The sequence below is a fragment of the Procambarus clarkii genome, chromosome 4, assembly GCF_040958095.1.
Source record: "Procambarus clarkii isolate CNS0578487 chromosome 4, FALCON_Pclarkii_2.0, whole genome shotgun sequence".
Classification (NCBI taxonomy): domain Eukaryota; kingdom Metazoa; phylum Arthropoda; class Malacostraca; order Decapoda; family Cambaridae; genus Procambarus; species Procambarus clarkii.
In genome coordinates, this window is record NC_091153.1 from 34,980,183 (window position 1) to 34,999,404 (window position 19,222).

The 19,222-nt window shown below is 46.5% G+C and overlaps 1 protein-coding gene across 1 annotated transcript in view; it reads left to right on the forward strand.

Annotated features, from left to right (window-relative positions):
• Positions 1 to 18,854, forward strand: part of LOC138371019 (uncharacterized PE-PGRS family protein PE_PGRS54-like) — a 63,943-nt gene extending 45,089 nt beyond the window's left edge. Inside the window, exon 2 of the mRNA XM_069335661.1 lies at positions 18,081 to 18,854. Coding sequence (XP_069191762.1) covers positions 18,081 to 18,854 — 774 coding nt within the window. The remainder of the gene's footprint in view (positions 1 to 18,080) is intronic.
• The last annotated feature ends 368 nt before the right edge of the window (positions 18,855 to 19,222 follow it).

Sequence of the window (19,222 nt, forward strand, 5' to 3'; positions counted from 1 at the left end):
CTGAATGGTCCCCAGGACAATATGCAACTGAAAACTCACACCCCAGAAGTGACTCGAACCCATACTCCCAGGAGCCACGCAACTGGTATGTACAAGATGCCTTAATCCAAGATTACTATCCGAGTGCTATGCCCAAGATTACTATCCGAGTGCCGGCGGTGGGGTGGTTCAAATAGCCTCGGCTATCACCTCATTTTGTCCGGTCGTGATGGTCAAGTGGATTAAGGCATCTTGTACATACCAGTTGCGTGGCTCCTGGGAGTATGGGTTCGAGTCACTTCTGGGGTGTGAGTTTTCAGTTGCATATTGTCCTGGGGACCATTTAGGCTTGTTCGCATTTGTGTTCCTCACGTGTGCCCCAAAGAATGAGGTGATTTGGTAAAATGCTATGCCCAAGATTACTATCCGAGTGCCGGCGGTGGGGTGGTTCAAATAGCCTCGGCTATCACCTCATTTTGTCCGGTCGTGATGGTCAAGTGGATTAAGGCATCTTGTACATACCAGTTGCGTGGCTCCTGGGAGTATGGGTTCGAGTCACTTCTGGGGTGTGAGTTTTCAGTTGCATATTGTCCTGGGGACCATTCAGGCTTGTTCGCATTTGTGTTCCTCACGTGTGCCCCAAAGAATGAGGTGATTTGGTAAAATGCTATGCCCAAGATTACTATCCGAGTGCCGGCGGTGGGGTGGTTCAAATAGCCTCGGCTATCACCTCATTTTGTCCGGTCGTGATGGTCAAGTGGATTAAGGCATCTTGTACATACCAGTTGCGTGGCTCCTGGGAGTATGGGTTCGAGTCACTTCTGGGGTGTGAGTTTTCAGTTGCATATTGTCCTGGGGACCATTCAGGCTTGTTCGCATTTGTGTTCCTCACGTGTGCCCCAAAGAATGAGGTGATTTGGTAAAATGCTATGCCCAAGATTACTATCCGAGTGCCGGCGGTGGGGTGGTTCAAATAGCCTCGGCTATCACCTCATTTTGTCCGGTCGTGATGGTCAAGTGGATTAAGGCATCTTGTACATACCAGTTGTGTGGCACCTGGGAGTATGGGTTCGAGTCACTTCTGGGGTGTGAGTTTTCAGTTGCATATTGTCCTGGGGACCATTCAGGCTTGTTCGCATTTGTGTTCCTCACGTGTGCCCCAAAGAATGAGGTGATTTGGTAAAATGCTATGCCCAAGATTACTATCCGAGTGCCGGCGGTGGGGTGGTTCAAATAGCCTCGGCTATCACCTCATTTTGTCCGGTCGTGATGGTCAAGTGGATTAAGGCATCTTGTACATACCAGTTGCGTGGCTCCTGGGAGTATGGGTTCGAGTCACTTCTGGGGTGTGAGTTTTCAGTTGCATATTGTCCTGGGGACCATTCAGGCTTGTTCGCATTTGTGTTCCTCACGTGTGCCCCAAAGAATGAGGTGATTTGGTAAAATGCTATGCCCAAGATTACTATCCGAGTGCCGGCGGTGGGGTGGTTCAAATAGCCTCGGCTATCACCTCATTTTGTCCGGTCGTGATGGTCAAGTGGATTAAGGCATCTTGTACATACCAGTTGCGTGGCTCCTGGGAGTATGGGTTCGAGTCACTTCTGGGGTGTGAGTTTTCAGTTGCATATTGTCCTGGGGACCATTCAGGCTTGTTCGCATTTGTGTTCCTCATGTGTGCCCCAAAGAATGAGGTGATTTGGTAAAATGCTATGCCCAAGATTACTATCCGAGTGCCGGCGGTGGGGTGGTTCAAATAGCCTCGGCTATCACCTCATTTTGTCCGGTCGTGATGGTCAAGTGGATTAAGGCATCTTGTACATACCAGTTGCGTGGCTCCTGGGAGTATGGGTTCGAGTCACTTCTGGGGTGTGAGTTTTCAGTTTTATATATATATATATATATATATATATATATATATATATATATATATATATATATATATATATATATATATATATATATATATATATATATATATGTCGTACCTAATAGCCAGAACGCACTTCTCAGCCTACTATTCAAGGCCCGATTTGCCTAATAAGCCAAGTTTTCATGAATTAATGTTTTTTCGTCTACCTAACCTACCTAACCTAACCTAACCTAGCTTTTTTTGGCTACCTAACCTAACCTTACCTATAAATATAGGTTAGGTTAGGTTAGGTAGGGTTGGTTAGGTTCGGTCATATATCTACGTTAATTTTAACTCCAATAAAAAAAAATTGACCTCATACATAATGAAATGGGTAGCTTTATCATTTCATTAGAAAAAAATTACAGAAAATATACTAATGCAGGAAAACTTGGCTTATTAGGCAAATCGGGCCTTGCATAGTAGGCTGAGAAGTGCGTTCTGGCTACTAGGTACGACATATATATATATATATATATATATATATATATATATATATATATATATATATATATATATATATATATATATATATATATATATATATATATATATATATTGTGACGATAATCTCTTTCAAGAGAGATTGAGCCTGCTCTTCCCTACATAATTACGTCAAAATACAAGATACTATATACAAGATACGTTCACCAAGTATCGCCAAACGTTTTGACCAGAGAGCAAATCGTACCCATCACACCTGGACACCGCCATAACCAGCTATCTGCTCATCCTCTGCCTGCCTGTTGCTGATTGGCTGGTGTCTCGTCGCCCCTGCCCTCCGCCACCACCACAAGTCGACGTCTGGGCTGCAGTGCGCCAGTCTCGTCAGAATATCTCAGTGCTCCATGCAGTTGACATCTCTCGCTGATAGACTAAGCCTTGGCTTTCGTGTACTAAGGGAGGTGGCAGCTCGAAGCCAATATTCCAGCACTTATATTTTATTTTGCTATCACTGTAACTTACTTGTCTTAGCGTAACTTTTCATTTGCCAGTGATTATTCATGTTATTTTGTTTGTTGACTTGTCTTGCATATTTTTATGAGATTACCTTTATTCATGTCTTGTTTTTCTAGAGTAATTAAAATTTCATTGTTTATATACTTGTGTTTTGTGTCTTCCCATTACCTTACCACAGACGAAAGGACCAACTTTTCTCTTTTTTTTTTTTGATTATGTGACGAGGCCCTGCCCCTAGCTTTTGAAACAGCCGAACACCAACGCTTTACCGTCACATAACGTGGGGGCCTGTCCTAGGAGCTTCACTCGGGTACTGGTGCCAAGTAGTAAATTTATGGTAAGCGTATTTGGCTTTGGTAACGTAGCTTTTCATTATTTTTCATATTCAATTTTATTTTCATATGGTGCTGTGTGTATTGTGCATTCCGAGAGTAGCATATGGTGAAGGTGAGAAAACTTTGGATTACGTGGTGACTGTAGGCCTCAGTCATTCTCTTAATTGGTCATCTCTCCCTCCGTGTTATTACTCGTGTTTACCATCTTTTGTCCCTAGGATATTTCTCATATTTTCGGCAGATCATCATATTGGTACCCTGGTACTGTGGTCTGTCCCCGGGTCAAGTGCACCTAATCTTCTGCAATCTGACAGTAGGAGGATAAAGAGGGCCATAGTTCCTCTCGCACGAACTTTAGTTGCTGAATTGGGACCTCAGCAGCAGTTCTCGTCACCAGTTGACACCTCACACCCCTACACGTCGGTCAGAGATGATGATATTTACTTTGGTAGGGAATTAGCCTTCTTTTTCAGAGCACAAAAGTTCGCTAATTCTGTTAGTATCATATTAATTTCAGTGGGAAAAACTTGCTTATGTCCTATAGAGACTCGGCAAGGTATGCCTACATTCTTGGACTACCAATTTTACTTTTGAGGCAATTAACTGTTTCATTTGTTTTAGAAACTCAGTTTCGCTTGTTTAGTAGGATTTTCCTGCCCTTATCCTCTTACATGAGTACCGGGTACAAGATTTCCTGCGATCTTGATTTATTTATCATTTACCATTTTGAAATTAACATTAATTGTTAACGATTCCACAGGATAGGTACCAGTTGCCACGTTGTCCTGTTTCTGACATTCACCATATCACAACAGTATATTCGTTGTGCATTTATTTGCTAATTTCACCATGTTTCGTCTCCAAGCTTTCCGTGCAGATCCAGCAGGTGCAATAGGGACCTTAAGTCATGCCAAGAGGACTGAATTACAAACTCTTGCACATGAGTATCAACTACAAGTTCCCTACCAAGCCAAAAAAATTAAATACATAACCTGTTACTGGATCATCTCTTAGAGGAAGGTAAGATAGACTCTGAAACTAACGAAACTTACTTTATTGCAGATAAAACTGATTTGACAACGATGAAACTCAAACTAGAGCTGGCCAAGATCGAACGCGAGCAGCACAGAGAAGCCCTCGAGCAACAAAGGGAAGCAGCTGCCATACGAAAGGAAGAAAAAGAACGTGAAATCGCCCTCAAGGAACGTGAAGCTGCCATAAGAAAGGAAGAACAAGAACGTGAAATCGCCCTCAAGGAACGTGAAGCTGCCTTGAGGAAAGAAGAACAAGAACGTTAGGTTGCAATACTCCGTGAGCTGGAACGAGTACAGCTGGAAACAAAACAACGCCAATTGGAGATGCAACACGAACATGACAAACAACAAGCAACGCTGACTATGGAATGTCGTCAACGAGAATTAGCGTTGGAAACTTCACACCTCGCTCAACGCCAGCAAGCTACCGCCAATCTTCCCGTCAGTTTCAATATATCACATGCAAGTAAGTTAATGCCACCATTCGTAGAAACAAAAGTTGATGTGTTTTTCACCACCTTTGAAACCCTTGCTAATCAACTTAGTTGGCCTGCCGACCAATGGGCAACCCTTCTCAGAGTACATCTTACAGGTAGAGCTGCAGTTACACTCAGTACTTTGGCGTCTGAAAATGACTACCAGACTCTGAAACAAGCAGTGTTGGACGCCTACCTTCTCTCCACCGAAAGTTATCGAAGGAAATTCCGTGACCACCTGAAGGCAAGTACCACTACCTTTCTCGAGTTTGCTAATACCAAAAGGAGATATTTTATGAAATGGCTGGAAGCAGCACATGTCTCTACCTTTGCAGAACTCGTCAACCTCATGCTAGTTTAAGAATTCTTGAGGCGTGTGCCGCCTCCTGTCCGTCTATATTTAGCAGATAAAGAAGAAACCGACTACCTAAAGTGTGCTAAGTCGGCTGACACTTACAGCCTCATCCACCGGCTGACACCAGAACCATCCTCCAGTAAAAAGTCGTGGTACAGTTACAAGAAAGTGAGTACCGATCAAGCTGGCTCGCAATTGTACTGTAAGTATTGTAGACTCTATGGACATACCATAGATAAATGTGGTAAGTCTCAATACAAAGGAAACACCGAAACGCCAAAACCCAAACCGACTCCTCCTGAGTCCGGGAAGCATGTGATGAATGTTGGTGTTCCTGTTAATGATCTTTCTCTCTTCAGCAAACACCTGTATCCTGGAACTGTCTCTGCCAACTGTACAGATTCGGAGGGACGTTTCAAATTGAAGATCTTGAGGGACACAGCGGCTCTTCAGACAATAATATTGAAATCGGCTGTGCCTAACATCACCTACACCGGGGAAACCGTCCTTATCACTGACCTCACTGCTACCACTCCGTATCCACTCGCCAGAGTCCACCTGGATTGTTCTTTCGTGACCGGTGAAGTCCAAGTCGCCATCAGGGAAAAGCCTTTTCCCATGCCTGGAGTGCAACTTCTCCTGGGCAACGACTTGGCAGAAGACCTGCAACCGACCAACCTGATCGTCATGGACAAACCCCAGGTGTGTACCTCTGTGATGGATAATCCCATTTTTGAGTATGTTCCAGCAAAGGTTCAAGAGAGTGATGAAGTTTCTCCACCGGTTTTAGTGACCACCCGTGCACAAGCTGCACGACCACAGCCAGCTGACTCTACTGCTACCGCTGTCCCTCAAGACCCTCAGAAACTACCCCCGAATCTGACCAAGTTGGAGTTCCGTAAGTTACAGAGGGAAGATCTTACCTTGACACCATTGTTTTTCCAGGCTGAGACTCAACCTGACAGTATTCCTGGGTTCTTCCTAGAGAACGAGTTGCTCTACCGCAGATATAGACCCAGTAAACTGAAGGAGGAGGACGATTGGGCCAACGTCGAACAACTAGTGATTCCTGCCAGCCTGCGGCCCACTATTCTACACCTGTCCCACGGAGCACTCTCCCACTACAGATTTAACAAGACCTACCATGGAATCCGTCAAGACAACTACTGGCCAGGTATGGTAAATAGCGTCAAACAGTACGTCAAACAGTGTCATACATGTCAGATGGCAGGTAAACCGAACATCTCTATTCCCAGAGCACTACTGACTCCCATACAGGTGCCTGCGGAACCTTTCCACAGACTTATTATAGACTGTGTTGGTCCTTTACCTCGGACCAGTTCAGGTAACGCCTGTATCTTAACCATCCTGTGTCCTACCACCAGATTCCCCATAGCAGTTCCAGTAAAGAACATTACGGCTGCTACGGTTGTGAAACACTTATTGAAGATCTTCACCCAGTATGGATTTCCAAGGGAGGTTCAGAGCGACTGTGGCACCAACTTCACCAGTGATCTCTTCAAGAGGACACTGGAAGAGTTCAACATCAAACAGGTATTGTCCAGCCCCCATCATCCTGCTTCACAGGGTTCTCTTGAGCGTAGTCATCAGACTATTAAAGCACTCCTGAAGAAGTTTTGTAATGAAACCTCTAAGGATTGGGATAAGCAAATTGACCTTATAATGTGTATCTTTAGAAGTCTTCCCAATGAGTCCCTAGGAGTATCTCCTTATGAGATGCTCTACGGACGTAAGTGCCGTACTCCCCTCAAGGCTTTCAAAGACTCTCTACGGGATGCCACCTTCAGTGAGCATCAGAATGTGCCCCAGCTTCTTCAAAACCTACAACACATTCTAGAGAGGGTCCGCAGTTTTGCCCAAGATAATTTATTGAGAGCACAGGAGAGGATGAAGACTCATTACGACCAGACCAGCAAAGTAAGGAAATTTAAACCGGGAGACTTTGTACTTGCTTATTTCCCTATCCCAGGTTCTCCTTTACAAAACAGGTTTTCAGGACCTACCGCATCAAGGAGTGCAGAAACAACCATAACTACGTTCTAGAGACTCCAGATAGGCGGCGGAAGACCCAGTTGTGCCACGTCAACCTCCTGAAGCTATATAACGGTACTCCTCCCACTGTCATGATTAATTACTCCTCATTTAAAGAGCCATACATCCACAGTGAGACCTTCCCTGCTTCTCCTCCCGAAAGCACTGACAAGGAGTCAGCGCTTTCTAATTCGGAAATCCTAACTGATCTTCCCAACTATTTTCAGGACAATCATAGTGCACCTCTCGTCAAGATCTTCAAAGAACATCAAGAGTTGTTCCGAGATGACCCCCAAGAGTGTAATGTTACCCAGCACGACATCCAACTGCTCCCTGACACCCGGCCGATTCGTCAACCCTTCTACCGAATCAGCCCTAGCAAGAAGGAAGTCATGCGTGCTGAGGTGCAGTACCTCTTGGATCATGGACTGGCTACACCTTGTGAGTCCCCCTGGGCCTCACCCTGTATCTTGGTGCCAAAACCCCAAGGTAAGGTGAGACTGTGCACGGATTTCCGTAAGTTAAATAATGTGACTGTCAAGGATGCATACCCCTTGCCAAGGATAGATGACATTCTTGACGCCATTGGTAATGCCCAGTACTTGTCCCAAGTGGACTTGCTTAAGGGGTATTACCAAGTGTGTCTAACAGAGCGAGCCAAAGAAATATCTGCCTTTATCACTCCCTTTGGACTTTTCAGATATGAACGCCTTCCTTTCGGACTATGTAATGCCCCGGCCACCTTTCAGAGAGCTGTCAACCGCGTCATCCAGGGCTTGTATAACACCTACGCCTATTTGGATGATATCGTCGTAGCTTCCAACACCTGGAGCAAACATCTGCTCCAGCTGCAACGACTGTTCGCCAAGCTCCTGACAGCCGGCCTCAGCATAAACCTGGGCAAGTCCACCTTCGCCAAAGGTAAAGTGCGTTATCTGGGTCATGTAACTGGGAGTGGCAGTATAATTGGTATAACGGTATAATTGGACCATGCAGCAAACCGTTGCTTTCGAACAACTCAAATTCCTCCTCTGTTCTAATCCCATTCTCGCCTCGCCAGATATCACCAAGCCTTTCGTCCTTCATGTCGACGCCAGTGGTACCGGCATCGGTGGTGTCCTGATGCAGCAACGAGGCGAGGAGGTTCTACCTGTCAGCTACTACAGCTACAAGTTGAAACCCCACCAGAGGAACTACAGCACTATTGAAAAGGAGCTACTCTCCATCGTCCTGAATCTCCAGCACTTTGCTCCATACCTACAAGGTGCCAGGTCTACCACCATCTTCTCAGACCACAATCCTCTCCACTTCTTACATCAAGCCCAATTCACTAACCAGCGTCTTCTACGATGGGCTTTATATCTGCAAGATTTCAACCTGGAGATCCGCTATATCAAAGGTTCTGACAACATCATAGCCGACGCCCTCTCCAGAGTCTATGAAGTACAAACAATTCCAACTATTACTCCACCACATAAAGACGTAACTTCTTCCAGAACCGCAGGCTTCGGGGGAGAGTTGTGACGATAATCTCTTTCAAGAGAGATTGAGCCTGCTCTTCCCTACATAATTACGTCAAAATACAAGATACTATATACAAGATACGTTCACCAAGTATCGCCAAACGTTTTGCCCAGAGAGCAAATCATACCCAGCACACCTGGCCACCGCCGTAACCAGCTAACTGCTCATCCTCTGCCTGCCTGTTGCTGATTGGCTGGTGTCTCGTCGCCCCTGCCCTCCGCCACCACCACAAGTCGACGTCTGGGCTGCAGTGCGCCAGTCTCGTCAGAATATCTCAGTGCTTCATGCACTTGACATCTCTCGCTGGTAGACTAAGCCTTGGCTTTCGTGTACTAAGGGAGGTGGCAGCTCGAAGCCAGTATTCCAGCACTTATATTTTATTTTGCTATCAATGTAACTTACTTGTCTTAGCGTAACTTTTCATTTGCCAGTGATTATTCATGTTATTTTGTTTGTTGACTTGTCTTGCATATTTTTATGAGATTACCTTTATTCATGTCTCGTTTTTCTAGAGTAATTAAAATTTCATTGTTTATATACTTGTGTTTTGTGTGTCTTCCCATTACCTTACCACAGACGAAAGGACCAACTTTTCTCTTTTTTTTTTGATTATGTGACGAGGCCCTGCCCCTAGCTTTTGAAACAGCCGAACACCAACGCTTTACCGTCACAATATATATAATTGTGTGTGTGTGTATATACACAGGTATGTGTTTGTATATATTATATATATATACACAAACACACACACACATATATATATATATATATATATATTGTGACGATAATCTCCTTCAAGAGATTGAGCCTGCTCTTCCCTTCATACTTACGTCGTCACAATTATATAATACGACTATGGAAGAAATGTCCAACAACGACAACAACACCAGCAAGCTTGCCAGGGTGAGCAAAACGTATGCAGCAGCCACCTGTTCGAACTCCAACCACCAAACTACCCGTTGATCGCTACGGCTCCGCTGATTGGTCGCCGGTCTGGCTGCACCTGCACTCGCCCCCCACACTACCTGATGTCTGGGGTCGCCCCAACATCAGTCCTCAGAATGTTCCGTGCTTTCGTAGCCAGCACTCCTCCCAGCTAGACTCTAGCGTGTACTGAGAGAGGTGGTGGCTTTAAGCCAATATTCCAGCACCTCCCACTTACCTTTTGTATTGCACTTGTTATTTTGCCTTAACGTAACTTTTCATTGTGTCATTTAAGTATTCTTATTATTTTTGATTGATTGATTTTATTATAAGAATTTGTTTGTGCATTATTTTCATGTTTTGATTTATTTAACGTAATTAAAATTTCATTGTTAAAGTTTTACTTGTGTTTTGTGTCTTCTCCTTACCTTACCACAGACGAAGTTCCAGTTTTTCTCTTTTTTTTATAACTATGTGACGAGGCCATACCCCTAGCCTTAAACAGCCGAACACCAACGCGTTACCGTCACAAGTTATATGGGGGCCTGTCCTAGGAGCTTCACTCAGGTACTGGTGCCAAGTGGTAATTTATGGTAAGCGTATTTAACTTTGTTAACGTAGCTTTACTATTTTTCATTCAATTTCATTTTTTATAAGGTGCGGTGTATTGTGCATTACGAGAGTAACATATAGTGAAGGTGAGACAACTTTGGATTACGTGGTGACTGTAGGCCGCAGTCATACTCTTAATTGGTCATCTCTCCCTCCATGTTATTACTCGTATTTACCATCTATGTCCCTTGAATATTTCTCATTCTGACAGATCATCATATTGGTACCCTGGTACTGTGGTCTGCCCCGGGTCAAGAGTACCCAATCTTCTGCAATCTGACTGTAGGAGGACAAAGAGGGCCATAGTTCCTCTAGCTCGAACTTTAGTTGCTGACTTGGGACCTCAGCAGCAGTTCTCGTCACCAGTTGACACCTCGCACCCCTACACGTCAGTCAGAGATGATGATACATACAACGGTAGGGAATTAGCTTATTTTTTCAGAGCACAAAGTTCGCTAATTCTGTAAGTATCATATTAAATTCAGTGGGAAAAACTTGCTTTATGTCCTATAGAGACTTGGCAAGGTATGCCTACATCCTTGGACTACCAATTTTACTTTTGAAGCATTTAACTGTTTCATTTGTTTTCGAAACTTTGTTTCATTTGTTAGTAGGATTTTCTTGCCCTTATTCTCTTACATGAGTACCGGGTACAAGATTTCCTGCGCCCTTGATTAAATTAATCATTTAATATCTTTCACTTAACGTTAATTGTTAAAGATCACACAGGATAGGTACCAGTTGCCACGTTGTCCTGTTTCTGACATTTCATTATTGAACATTCGTGTACCTTTATTTGCTAATTTCACCATGTTTCGTCTCCAAACTTTTCGTGCAAATCCAGCAGGTGAAATAGGGACTTTAAGTCGTGCCAAGAGGACTGAACTACAAACTCTTGCACATGAGTATCAACTAGAAGTTCCCTATCAAGCCAACAAAAATGACCTACACAACCTGTTGCTGGATTACTATTTAGAGCAAGGTAAGATAGACTCTGAAACTCATGAAACTTACTATATTGCAGATAAAACTGATTTGGCAACGCTGAAACTCAAACTAGAGCTGGCCAAGATTGAACGTGAGCAGCAAAGGGAAGCCCTCGAACAACAAGAACGAGCTGCTGCCATACGAAGAGAAGAACAAGAACGAGAAATCACCCTCCGAGAACGTGAAGCTGCCTTGAGGAGAGAAGAACACGAACGTGGACTCGCCCTCCAGGAACGTGAGGTTGCACTACTCCAGGAGCGGGAACGAGTACAGCTTGAAACCAAACGACGCGAGTTGGAAATACAACGCGAACATGACAAGCAGCAAGCGACTCTGGTTCTTGAGTGTCGTCAACGGGAATACACGTTGGAAACTTCACACCTCGCTCAACGCCAGCAAGCTACTGCCAATCTTCCCATCAGTTTTAATATATCACATGCAAGTAAGTTAATGCCATCCTTTGTAGAAGCAGAAGTTGATGTGTTTTTTACCACCTTTGAAACCCTTGCTAATCAACTCAGTTGGCCTGTCGACCAATGGGCCACACTTCTCAGAGTCCATCTTACAGGTAGAGCTGCAGTCACACTCAGTACTTTGGCGTCTGAGAATGACTACTACACTCTGAAACAAGCAGTGTTGGACGCCTACCTCCTCTCTACTGAAAGTTATAGAAGGAAATTCCGTGACCACCTGAAGGCAAGTACCACTACCTTCCTAGAGTTTGCTAACACGAAACGGAGGTATTTCATGAAATGGCTGGAAGCAGCACATGTCTCTACTTTTACAGAACTCGTCAACCTGATGCTTGTTGAGGAATTCTTGAGACGTGCGCCGCCTCCTGTCCGCCTCTACTTAGCAGATAAAGAAGAAACCGACTACCTGAAGTGTGCTAAGTCGGCTGACACTTACAGCCTCATCCACCGGCTGACACCTGAACCATCCTCCAGTAAGAAGTCGTGGTACAGTTACGAGAAGGTGAGCCCCGATCAAGCTGGTTCACAACTGTACTGCAAATATTGTAGACTCTATGGACATACCATAGACAAGTGTGGTAAGTCCCAATACAAGGGAACCACTGACCAACAACGACCCAAACCAACTCCTCCTAAGTCCGGTAAGCCTGTGATGAATGTTGGTGTTGATGTTAATGATCTTTCTCTTTTCAGTAACCACCTGTATACTGGAACTGTCTCTGCCAACGGTTCAAATCCGGAGGGACGTTTCAAGTTGAAGATCTTGAGGGACACAGCGGCTCTACAATCGATCATCTTGAAGTCGGCTGTGCCCAACATCGTCTACACCGGAGAAACCGTCTTCATCACTGACCTCACTGCTACCACTCCATACCCTCTCGCCAGAGTCCACCTGGATTGTCCCTACGTGAACGGGGAAGTCCAAGTCGCCGTCAGGGAAAAGCCTTTTCCCATGCCTGGAGTGCAACTTCTCCTAGGCAACGACTTGGCAGAAGACCTGCAACCGACCAACCTGATCGTCATGGACAAACCCCAGGTGTGTAACTCTGTGCCAAGTAACCCTATTCTTGAGTATGTTCCAGCAGAGGTTCAAGAGAGTGATGAAGTTTCTCCTCCGGTTCTCGTGACCACCCGTGCACAAGCCGCACGTCCACAGCCAGCTGACTCTACTGCTACCGCTGTCCCTCAAGACCCTCAGAAACTACCCCCGCATCTGACCAAGTTGGAGTTCCGTAAGTTGCAGAGGGAAGATCTTACTTTAACACCATTGTTTTTCCAGGCTGAGACTCAACCCGACAGTATTCCTGGGTTCTTCCTAGAGAACGACTTGCTCTACCGCAGATATAGACCCAGTAAACTGAAGGAGGAGGACGATTGGGCCAACACCGAACAACTTGTGATTCCCACCAGCCTGCGGCCCACTATTCTACACCTGGCCCATGGAGCATTCTCCCACTACGGCTTCAACAAGACTTACCATGGGATTCGCCAAGACTACTACTGGCCAGGTATGGTAAACAACGTCAAACAGTACGTAAAACAGTGTCATACATGTCAGATGGCAGGCAAACCGAACGTCTCCATTCCCAGAGCACCACTGATTCCCATACAGGTGCCTGCGGAACCTTTCCACAGACTCATAATAGACTGTGTTGGTCCTTTACCTCGGACCAGTTCAGGTAACGCCTACATCCTAACCATCCTGTGTCCTACCACCAGATTTCCCATAGCAGTTCCAGTGAAGAACATCACGGCTGCTACGGTTATCAAACATCTACTGAAGATCTTCACTCAATACGGATTTCCCAGGGAGATTCAAAGTGATTGTGGCACCAACTTCACCAGTGATCTCTTCAAAAAGACACTGGAGGAGTTCAACATCAAACAGGTATTGTCCAGCCCCTATCATCCTGCTTCACAGGGTTCTCTTGAACGTAGTCATCAGACCATCAAAGCACTCTTGAAAAAGTTTTGTAGTGAAACCTCAAAGGATTGGGATAAGCAGATTGACCTAATAATGTGTATTTTCAGAAGTCTCCCCAATGAGTCCCTAGGAGTATCTCCTTATGAGATGCTCTACGGCCGTAAGTGCCGTACTCCCCTTAAGGCTTTCAAAGACTCTCTCAGAGATGCCACCTTCAGTGAGCATCAGAATGTGCCCCAGTTTCTTCAAAACCTTCAGCACATTCTAGAGAGAGTCCACCGCTTTGCCCATGATAATCTATTGAAAGCCCAGGTGAGAATGAAGACTCATTACGACCAGACCAGCAAAGTAAGAAAATTCAAGCCGGGAGACTTCGTCCTTGCTTATTTCCCTATCCCAGGTTCACCTTTACAAAACAAATTTTCAGGACCCTACTGCGTCAAAGAGTGCAGAAGCAACAACACATACGTCATAGAGACTCCAGATAGGCGGCGGAAGACCCAGCTGTGCCACGTCAACCTCCTGAAGCAATATAATGGTACTCCTCCCACTGTCTTGATAAACTATTCTACTTTCACAGAACCCTACATCCACAGTGAGACCATCCCGGCTTCTTCTCCCGAAAGCACTGACAAGGAGTCGGCGCTTTCTAATTCCAAAATCCTTAATGATCTTCCCAAATGCTTTCAGGATAATACTCGTGCTCCTATGCCCTCTTCTAATTCCACTCTCACCTCGTCAGATAAGCCCTACATCCTCCATGTCGACGCCAATGGTACCGACGATGGTGGTGTCGTGATGCAGCAACGAGGCGAGAAGAATACACCTGTCAGCGACTACTGCTACAAGGAACGACGGAACAATTGGCAAGGAGCTACTCTTCCTCATCCTGAAGCTTCAGCACTTCACTCCACACCTGAAAAGTGCTCGGTCCACCATCAACACGGACCACACCACCCTACACCTCCTGCAGCACGCCCACTTCTCATCTCAACGTCTTCTACTATGGGCTTGCTACCTGCAGAAATTCAACCTGGAGACACGCTATACCAAGAGTCTGACAACATCTTAGCCCATGATCTCTCCAGAGTTTATAAAGTAGAAGCAACTCCATCCATTACTCCACCACATAACGACGTACTTCTTCCAGAACCGCAAGCTTCGGGGGAGAGTTGTGACGATAATCTCCTTCAAGAGATTGAGCCTGCTCTTCCCTTCATACTTACGTCGTCACAATTATATAATACGACTATGGAAGAAATGTCCAACAACGACAACAACACCAGCAAGCTTGCCAGGGTGAGCAAAACGTATGCAGCAGCCACCTGTTCGAACTCCAACCACCAAACTACCCGTTGATCGCTACGGCTCCGCTGATTGGTCGCCGGTCTGGCTGCACCTGCACTCGCCCCCCACACTACCTGATGTCTGGGGTCGCCCCAACATCAGTCCTCAGAATGTTCCGTGCTTTCGTAGCCAGCACTCCTCCCAGCTAGACTCTAGCGTGTACTGAGAGAGGTGGTGGCTTTAAGCCAATATTCCAGCACCTCCCACTTACCTTTTGTATTGCACTTGTTATTTTGCCTTAACGTAACTTTTCATTGTGTCATTTAAGTATTCTTATTATTTTTGATTGATTGATTTTATTATAAGAATTTGTTTGTGCATTATTTTCATGTTTTGATTTATTTAACGTAATTAAAATTTCATTGTTAAAGTTTACTTGTGTTTTGTGTCTTCTCCTTACCTTACCACAGACGAAGTTCCAGTTTTTCTCTTTTTTTTATAACTATGTGACGAGGCCATACCCCTAGCCTTAAACAGCCGAACACCAACGCGTTACCGTCACAATATATATATATATATATATATATATATATATATATATATATATATATATATATATATATTAGTATATTTTGGTAGCAGTCTTTCCTGTAGACATATATTATTAAATATGACCGAAAAAGTAAGATTAATAATTCTAACACGAATTTTCTCAATCTTTCGGACATTTCTTTTCACTGTTGGAGGTAATTCAAAAATCAATTCTCCAAAATTCATTTTTATTTCTAGTCTGACGCGACACGAGCGCGTTTCGTAAAACTTATTACATTTTCTAAGACTTTAGTTTACAAATACACAACTGAATAGAACTTAAACATCTCCGATTTTGTTTATATCTACATTTGAGTGAGGTGGATGGGGTGAGGTGGCATTAATAGGGTATTAATTTCATCAACACAAGACAGAACAAGAGGTGGCATTAATAGGGTATTAATTTCATCAACACAAGACAGAACACGAAACAATGGGTATTGAAATGGAAGTGATTGTAGAAAGCCTATTGGTCCATATTTCTTGATGCTTCTATATTGGAGCGGAGTCTTGAGGTGGGTAGAATATAGTTGTGCATTAATTGGCTGTTGATTGCTGGTGTTGACTTCTTAATGTGTAGTGCCTTGCAAACGTCAAGCCGCCTGCTATCGCTGTGGTGTGGTGTAGTGGTGTGGTGAAGTAACATGTTATAGTGGTGTAGAGTAGTAGCCTGGTGTAGTGGTGTGGTGTAGTACCCTAGTGTAGTGGTGTGGTGTAATGGCATGGTGTAGTGGTGTGGTGTAGTACCCTGGTGTAGTGGCATGGTGTAGTACCCTGGTGTAGTGGTGTGGTGTAGTTGTGTGGTGTAGTGGCATGGTATAGTAGCCTGGTATAGTGGTGTGTAGTACCCTGGTGTAGTGGCCCTGGTATAGTGGTGTGTAGTACCGTGGTGTAGTGGTGTGGTGTAGTAGCCTGGTGTACTGGTGTGGTGTAGTATTCTGTAATGGTGTGGTGTAGAAGCCTGGTGTAGTGGTGTGGTGTAGTACCCTGTAGTATAGTAGCCTGGTATAGTGGTTTGGTGTAGTACCCTGGTGTAGTGTAGTAGCCTGGTATTGTGGTGTGGTGTAGTAGCCTGGTATAGTGGTGTGGTGTAGTAGCCTGGTATAGTGGTGTGGTGTAGTAACCTGGTGGTGTGGTGGTGTAGTAGCCTGGTATAGTGGTGTGGTGTAGTGCCCTGGTATAGTGGTGTGGTGTAGTAGCCTGGTATAGTAATGTGGTGTAGTAGCCTGGTATAGTGGCGTAGTGTAGTGCGCTGGTATAGTGGTATGGTGTACTACACTGGTATAGTCATGTGGTGTACTACCCTGGTATAGTGGTGAGGTAAAGTACCCTGGTATAGTGGCGTGGTGTAGTACCCTGGTATAGTGGTGTGGTGTAGTAACCTGGTATAGTGGTGTGGTGCACTACCCTGGTATAGTGGTGTGGTGTAGTACCCTGCTATAGTGGTGTGGTGCAGTACCCTGGTATTGTTGCATGGTGTAGTAGCCTGGTATAGTGCAGTGGTGTAGTAGCCTGGTATAGTGGTGTGGTGTAACTTGGTATATTGGTATGGTGTAGTAGTCTGGTGTAGTGGTGTGGTGTAGTACCCTGGTGAAGTGGTGTAGTACCCTGGTGTAGTGGTGTAGTGGCATGGTGTAGAAGCCATGTATAGTGGTGTGGTGTAGTACCCTGGTGTAGTGGCATGGTGTAGTACCTTGGTGACGTGGGGAACGAAGATTTGGGTGGTGATGGGTTGGATGAGGCTGTGTTTTGGTCATAGGGTTGGAGGAGGCTGTGGGTGGTGACGGGTGGTAGGAGGCTGTGGGTGGTGACGGGTGGTAGGAGGCTGTGGGTGTTATAGGTGGGACGAGGCTGTGGGTGGTGATGGGTGGGACGAGGCTGTGGGTGGTGATGGGTGGGACGAGGCTGTGGGTGGTGACGGGTGGGAAAAGGTTGTGGGTGTTGATCGGTCGGGAGGTGGCTGTTAGTGGTGACGGGTCGGAGGAGGCTGTTGGTGGTGACGGGTGGGAGGAGGCTGTGGGTGGTGACGGGTGGGAGTATGGTGTGGGTGGTGACGGGGGGAATGAAGCTGCGGGTGGTGACGGGTTGGGCGAGGCTGTAGGTGGTGACAGGAGGACGAGACTGTGGGTGGTGACGAGTGGGACGAGGCTGTGGACGGTGACCGGTGGGAAGAGGCTATGGGTGGTGACGGGTGGGCGGAAGCTGTGGGTGGTGACAGGTGCAAGTAGGCAGTTGGTGGTGACGAGTGAGAGGAATCTGTGGGTGGTGACGAGTGGGACGAGGCTGTGGGTGGTGATGGGTGGGAAGAGGCTGTTGGTGGTGACGGGAGGGGCGAGGCTGTGGGCGGCGACGGGTGGTAGGAGGCTGTGGGTGGTGATGGGTTGAAGGAGGCTGTGGGTGGTGACGGGTGGGAGGAGGCTGTGGGTGGTGGCAGGTAGGGCGAGACTGTGGGTGGTGACGGGTGTGAGGAAACTGTGGGTGTTGATGGGTGGGAGGAGGGTGTGGGTGGTGATGGGTGGGACGAGCCTGTGGGTGTTGACGGGTAGGAGGAGGGTGTGGGTGGTGATGGGTTGGACGAGGCTTTGGGTGGGTTGACGGGTGGCGCGAGGCTTTGGGTGGTGAGGGTGGGAGAAGGCTGTGGGTGATGACGGATTGGAGGAGGCTGTGGGAGGTAATAAGTGGGACGAGTCTGGGGATGGTGACGGGTGGTACGAGACTAGGGGTGGTGACGGGTGGAACGAGTTTGTTGGTGGTGACGGGTGGAACGGGACTGTGGGTGGTGATGGGTGGGACGAAGCTGTGGGTGTTGACGAGTTGGACGAGGCTGTGGGTGGTGACGGGTGGTACGAGACTGTGGGTGGTGACGAGTGGGACGAGGCTGTGGGTGGTGACGGGTGGTACGAGACTGTGGGTGGTGACGAGTGGGACGAGGCTGTGGGTGGTGACTGGTGGTACGAGACTGTGGGTGGTGACGGGTGGAACGGGACTGTGGGTGGTGATGGGTGGGACGAGGCTGTGGGTGTTGACGAGTTGGACGAGGCTGTGGGTGGTGACGGGTGGTACGAGACTGTGGGTGGTGACGAGTGGGACGAGGCTGTGGGTGGTGACGGGTGGTACGAGACTGTGGGTGGTGACGAGTGGGACGAGGCTGTGGGTGGTGACGGGTGGTACGAGACTGTGGGTGGTGACGAGTGGGACGAGGCTGTGGGTGGTGACAGGTGGGACGAGACTGTGGGTGTTGACGGGTGGGACGAGACTGTGGGTGGTGACGAGTGGGACGAGGCTGTGGGTGTTGACGGGTGGGAGGAGGCTATGAGTGGTGACAAGTTGGAGGAAGCTGTGGGTGGTGATGGGTCCCCATTTTCCCTCAACGCAAAAACCGTCATGGCAGACGGAAGAATTCAAATGACAATTTTTTTTGGTCACAAGTGACCAAAAAAATTGAAGAGGGCAACACAGTAGGGGCAATTAGGTTACTTACTAGTAGATAAACAATCGCACCTAGAAATACTGCTGCTTCCGACTCACTGAGAAAGATGCACCCTCCCAGAGAACCATGGGAACCCACTGTTCGGGACACAAATGCCCCAGACATGGGACCTCAATTCCTCCAAGCGTCAGAGGTATACGAAGCCATCATGCCTTTTCTGCCGGGCTCAGCAGGGGGATGCATTGGAGTAAGACCTCAGCACCTCATGGAGATTGCGAACCTAGTTCTCGGCAAAGTTGCCGAGACACTACTGTCAGGAAGTTTGTCAACAACTGCATCTCTGGGCTGATCCCTGATACAATTAAACCCT